This window comes from Penaeus japonicus, unplaced genomic scaffold, assembly GCF_977035675.1.
Source record: "Penaeus japonicus unplaced genomic scaffold, GWHDUDI00000001_assembly GWHDUDI00000022, whole genome shotgun sequence".
NCBI lineage: Eukaryota > Metazoa > Arthropoda > Malacostraca > Decapoda > Penaeidae > Penaeus > Penaeus japonicus.
The window spans coordinates 37,105,021-37,112,089 of NW_028234424.1; the positions used below are offsets into that span (position 1 = coordinate 37,105,021).

Consider the following 7,069-nt stretch of genomic DNA (forward strand, 5'->3'; position numbering starts at 1 on the left):
TACACAAATTTTAAATATATTTTTTAATCGTCACAATCACCATTGCAACATTCCCTCTTTTCTTCTTTTCTGGAGTTGATCCTTGACAGTCATAAGAGTTATATTACTAAATCCCTAAATTAAGTAAATACATAAAATACAATACATACATGTTCTCTTTCACTAGGATAAGACTATAATTTTGAAGACCAGAGGTAACCATTCAATGGCTTAATCTTTAGTGGGCTACCTGTCAACTTAAAATCTGTGTGGTGCAGGCAAGTTTGAAGAAAAATTATTCTACCATGAGTTGTAATATCATCTTAGTCTTCTAAACATTTCAAATGTGCTGACACAACTGATTACCTAAAATAATCACTCAATGGGACCCACAGATACTCAAGCTGACACCCACTTACATTCTCACACTCGTACAATGGCTAACTTAAATGTCCTCCCACTTTGTGGTCCTTCTTCTGTCCTAAATAACTTGCCCTCATTACATCTCTCTTCCTTTTCCTTTTTTTACTTCACTCTCTCACTTCAAGAATTATCACCTAGAAAGTAAGGGAAAGAATTTTGCCTTTATTTTAATTATTCCTACCTTTATAATCCATAGGAATTGCCTTATACGTCATGTCACACATTATTCTCTTGGCGCCTAACATTTATCTCTAATACATAATGCTAATTTGAGTTTTATACTATTCATTAGATCTGCATCTTGTGAACATCAAGTGCACACCAATATAACAGTTGCTATGATGTGTATGCAACAGCAAACAGCATAAAAATGCACTCCACTCTTCCTTCACCTATGCCTGTCTTAGAGTGTTCAATATGTCATTTTTGTAGATACATGTTGTTGCCATAGGTTTTCAATTGGTTGAAGTCAGGTGAGCTAACAAAACTATCTTAAATCTGAAACCACTGAAGTACAGACAAACTGCATTAGAATTTGTATATTTAAATAAAAGTAAATAAGTATCTCAAAATAGTTATACTGATTTGTGTTCTCACTTCTAGTGAAATTAAACCCAAACCATTGGTCAATTTGGGTGTTTTTCTTTTTTAATTTGTAAAGTGGTTCTCTGCCATTCCACAAATATTTTATAAATATTGAGCATAAGCTCAGCCTAAATATCATATCATTGCTCTAAAACATGAACTCATTACTTGCAAGTGTTGAGAGCTTTCTTGTACTCCCATTGTCAATAGAAGTTCAGATCTTTGTGAAGAGATTGCTGCGCAGTTGTAATAGATGTAGGCCGTCATAAGGGGCTCACTATTGACTTGATGCTTACTAAAATATGAATTCTCCGCCAGACCACTTCAGGTGTGCTACTCCCATGCCATCATGAAATTTCTAAACTCACCTTTGCATACATCTGTCTCACATATACAGTTTTGAATCAATAATTCCTTTGACAAGTTTGACCAATTTGCCCAAGTCATGACTTTACTCACAGAAGGATAAGTTTATTGCAGATTTGACAGGAGTTAATCCAGATTGTCACTGTCTCTGGTGGGCCTCATGAAGATGAGAACAATTATCTTGTATGGTATGCAGAGTACAGTAATGCTTGGTTGCTGCAGTACTGTTCCCTACCAGAGAGTGATGACCAAACCCCTTAATAAATTGGGGGAAATGGTACCAGACTGTCAAATAGCAGCAGGATCACATGCAATCCTCAAGCCATGGGTTCATTGCCAGAGCTTAGCATTACAGACAGCATGCTCACACTCCATCTAGTTCCGAGGCATTCTGGTCATCTGAAGAAAATGCAATCATGTGTTGGGCATCCTTGCCAACCATTTTCTTAGGGCAAAGGCATTTACAATGAAATGCCCTTCACCTCCTCAGTATACTTGCTGATTTGCTGCTCATTGTCCTTCCACAATAGTGTCTTGTGAATCGGGGATGACTGTAACTCCCATTGCGAATAAATGAAGAAAATGACTTGAATATGGAAAGTGGCAACAAAGTCCAAACTTTCACCAAAATGCTAGACAAAGAGCCCTACTGTTCCACCAACCATCACTAAAGGGAATGTTTTTCATCGAACACTACTGTAGTGATTTGAGTCCACATAATAATTATTTTGGTATACTCTGCATAGTGGATTAAAAGTACTTCAAACCTTTTATTATCATGGAGAACATGACAAGAAATATATATATATATTTATATTTCATTTCCAAACATTTTCTGTTTTTATTTATTCCTTCAATTAAATACAAATATTAGAAGGTTCAGAACATGTTCCCCTGCTCATTAAAAAGAAGGACTCCAGACCGTAAAAAAATAAATATATAAAAAGTCCCTGCAATTCGAAAAATGAGTACACTCGTAATACTTCTAGCTAGCCTCAATTACATCTTATCATAGGTATAACTGTGCCCGCAAGTTTTACAAGTGCGCGAATATTCGTCTTCATCGGGGAGGTAGACTTCTTCGCCATATTCATGTTCGTGTGTTTTTGACGCTCGGGTGTATAAACTGCTTCTTACGTTCATTCTCAGCTCTGACAAAGAAAAGGGAAAAGGTAAATTAAGCTTCGTGAATAAAGTGTGCATAATATGTGCAAATAATTTTCATGAGTTCTGTACTATTTCTGGAATACCTGAAAATAATATGACTTTTCCAACACATTTTTTGACTAAACCTACAAAATAAATAAGGGATAAGTAAACATTCTAAACTAATAGACTACAGCTACTTTTTTTTATTAAAAATATGAAAGTAATTGTGTAATTTTTATCATTTTCTAAAGAAATGCAGAAATAACATTCTGAAAGTATTGAAAACATATGCAATAATGATGCTCTTACTCACTTGTTATAAACTATGGTAAAGATTGAACCTGTGTTAGGTGCTATCAATTAACAAGCCTACCCCATTATTTGATATTTTGCATATAAAAAAAGAAAACAAATATATTACCACTATTATAATAACGATAATATATATGGTAATAATAACTTATGTAATCATAATAAGAGTAATGGAAGTAAAAAAAAATCCAAAAAAAAATCAAGGAAATGGATAAAAAGATGAGGCCTGGTAGGCCTACTGACTCCTTAGCAACAAAGCACTTGTGGAACCATACATGTATAAAAAAAAATAGTAATAATAATAATATAAAAAATATAATGTGGACTGTGCACTTCCCCATCCTCAGTGGGTAAAAACAATGCTGGTGTTCATCCCTTACACACCCATGAGATAAGAAATCAATGACACCCCTTGCAGGTTCAACTTGACCTCAGATTATAACAGGCAGTAATGCCACTTTCAATGCCAATGAGGTTGATAACTGCAAAATAGGGATTTAGTCATAATGTACTTTCAATTCCAAATAACTATTCTATTCATTGTTATTTATTACAAAAAAAATTATCACATTTTATATATCTATGCTATATCTCAATCTCTGTACCTAAATCATGACAAATGAATGAGAGTTAATAATTTATCATTGCAAAGTATTAAATACAAATTATCCTAGCAACTCAGTAAAAATCTAGCATAATGAAATAATCAATTCTTATTCATAGCTTTTCTCCATTTCCATCAAAGCTTTCTATTCATCCTAAGTAACTAAATTCTGAAGATATACATTACGAGTGTCTATCTCACCTTTCATCTTCTTGGTGTACTTCCTCTGTTTGCTTATTTCCCGCTGTTCTTCCTTCTTCTCCATGGCCTCGTCTATGGCTTCTTCAGAGCCCCAAACCTCAAGAGCACGCTTCTCAACCTAAAAATATTAGGAACAGGTAATTGCAACCGCTTAGGTCTGCTTTTTGTCTTTATATACAGACCACACAATATTTCCCAAAGAGCCAAATAACAGCTTCAACTTCTCAATGGAAAATAAAAATTTCTCAAATCATAATATTAACCCAATCCCGACGGGCCCGGCGAGAAGTGAAAACCCCCTACGCCGGGCCTATGCAATATTGCATCGGGAACGTCACACTGGTGTGTCGCCCCGTCACGCGGGTGTGACATACCATCAGACAAAAGACACCCACCCCCTATACACACAAAAAAAAAAAACACAAACACACACAAACGATAGCATGATTCATGATTACAACAACGATGATGCTTTGATAACCCACCTGGGATTTCAGGTACAACTTCATGTCACCCCATCTTGAGTTGTGAGGGTTCTTCCTTACAATAAACTTCAGAGGTGGTACTCTCTTATCCAGGTCTACATCTTTCAACAAGTATTCATTCTTGGCATCTGTTTTTGTGATGAGTGCATGTTTGTCATCATTATCTCTGAAAAGGATGGAAATGTATCAAACAGAAGGAAAACATTTAAGCAAATCTAACTTTAACAGACAAGTGGATCAAAACAAACTATTTCTGTCTAAGTATTCACACTATTTGCTCTGGCACTATATCTATGTAAAAAGAAAAATAGTGATATTTTGTAAAATGGCATTCCATGATCTTTAATGCCTTGCTTCCTCATTTCTCTTCATTTTACCTTTAAAATTTCACTAATCCTGTTTCATAATTTCAAATCTATCCTCAACCCTAGACACCCATGTCTCTTTAATTAATCACTCAGCTGCCTTTCACTGTAATATATGATCTGACAGCTCCCTTCATTTTTGGTTCTAGGAAACCTCTTTCACAGGAACTAATGATAATAGAACTAATATCAAAGACATATGTAGATGAAATTATTAAAACTATGCAAATGAACAGCAGTAGATAGAATGGACACAGTGCAACCCAACAAACAAGGCAAATATAATCAAAATCTTACCCAAATTATATGCCTTATAATCTAACAAAATGCAATAATTTACATACAGGAATTTTGCATGAAAAACATGAGCTATGAACTGGCTACAGAAATGGTAATTGAACAGTATTTAGCCCTTTTGCCAAAGGCAGTTTCCTTGGGAACTGAGGACTTAACCCATTCATGACAGATGATATGGTATCACATCATCAGATTAATTACAACACAACAGAAGATGTCCCATCACATCATGAAGTTTCTTTATATTTGTGAAGGATTTGTGATGAACAAATTGAAAACAAAACAACGAAGGAAAACACTGGAAAACAGACAAATATATGTTTACGTGTTTTCCTGTCTCTATACATACATTGTATTTGCATTTGTATATACACATTTTTCTTTTTATAGAAACAAAAAAAAAAAATTACAAAACCTCTGAGAGTTTCAGCACGGCCACACGCCTTGAGAAATTAATGTTGCAGTTGACTAACATTGTAGTGTAGGGTCCATTTAAGCTCATAAAATTCTTTATGCTCAGTGTAAGTATTGCAGTTTTATGGGAGGACAATAAGAAATCTAAATAAACCATCTAAAATGAAGATATCATGAAGAGATGGGGAAGAGGAAGGAAATCTGTGCTTATGATTATGAGTGCCACATTACAAGTCATCCTTACTGCCACAGGGGCCCATTGTAAGCACTGGGCATAGTTTGAGTCAAGTTTCTCCTCTCATTCTGCCTGTACATCCTTTATCACCAGTACTTTAGAGCAGGAAGACAGCATATGCTAGCGATCATGGATGTGTGCCCTTAAATGCTTTCTTTCCTTCAGGTGCTAGAAGAAAGTGGTGCTATCTATGTTTTGGATTTTAAAATAAACCCATTTTGCTGATTTTTATGTCAATTATAGTAATTATGATTGCAATTGTATTCATCGCTTACTAAGTAGAGTTATTACTTACAGTACATTAAAGAAACACTGCGTTCTACTCTCCCCCAATGTCAAATATGGCATAACGAGTACAATTATGCACATCATGACGCCTGCTGTCACTCCAAAAACTTGTACGTCATGACACTCATCCATAAATATAAATATAAATTGAGTGAGATTGTATTCCTAGGACTTAAAAAAGGATTCATTATCCTGCATTTCCATCTCATAAAAACGCTCTATAGAGAAATATTCCTACATTTGTATTTATACTATGAGCCACTTAATAATGGATTTAGTATCTTCTATTTAGGTACTTATAATCAGGGATACGATTATAAAGAAATAGTATAACATATTCCTAGTTCTAGCATATTTGATATCCATAAAAAGACAAATCAAAGTAGAAACCCTAAATGATAATTACAAACATAATAACACGAAAATAACATTTGAACATACTATAACTCATATCTTATTTTGACAGTAGTTGACATGTTACATGACTCTGTGGTAAGAAAAGTTATTTTATAAAAGTATACTAGGTTTTTCTAAACCTTGGAGTCACTATTAGTTGAAAGCTTCAATTATTTATTTTGTATTCAAAGCTTCAAATGATGATTCAATTATGCATCTGGTGTTTCTTGATAACAAAATAAGAAAGTCCAGACTAGATGTAACATTTTTCATCTTAGACTTGCTATCAAACAATTAATTAAGAAACAACACTACCAATATTAGAAGAGGTAAAACTAACTAATTCCTCTGAGAATAATATATTAAATAGTAATATAAAGATTAACTGCTTAAAAGGATATAAGGATATAAGGATATCTATCTGAATTTGCATTTGATGAATGCTTTACATTCAAATAACCTCTAATAAGGAAAATTCACCCATTCATAACCAGGCGGATATTTGCCTAATTCCACTCCTGCGTGCAATATGGCGAGAACACACAGCTTCCCATCGTGAGATTCCTCAAGGCAAAAGACCATGCGATTTTCACCAACCTTATTCAAGAAGAGGTTTTGTATTTTATTTTAATTTTTTGATAAAGTCAAGAAAAATGTTGATATACAAATGCAACTACAATGAGCATATAATACACTGGAAGCATGTGCAATGTGTACATAGGGCAAAACTTCATGGCACGATAGGATGCTATTTTCTTTATAGGAAGTATTCTAATGACCTGATATGATGTCATCTGTTATGAATAGGTTAAGACCACAAAGATTATAAGGTTTCTGTCATAACGACTGGTTTTCAATCCTGCTTGATATGCCCACCTCCATTAATTGTGATTCTAAATGGATAATAGAATTTACTAAAAATATAAAACTTTCTAATTATCAATTCACTATTTCTGATCATTGTTACCAT

General features: G+C 34.1%; 1 protein-coding gene across 1 annotated transcript in view; it reads right to left on the reverse strand.

Moving 5' to 3' along the window:
• Xpac (DNA repair protein complementing XP-A cells homolog Xpac) overlaps positions 1-7,069 on the reverse strand; it is a 17,978-nt gene continuing 10,909 nt past the window's right edge. The window contains exons 6-8 of the mRNA XM_086549268.1: positions 4,105-4,270; positions 3,620-3,737; positions 1-2,504 (exon numbers count right to left, since the gene is read on the reverse strand). Of these exons, the coding sequence (XP_086405394.1) occupies positions 2,353-2,504; positions 3,620-3,737; positions 4,105-4,270 (436 nt within the window). The 3' untranslated portion in view covers positions 1-2,352. The remainder of the gene's footprint in view (positions 2,505-3,619; positions 3,738-4,104; positions 4,271-7,069) is intronic.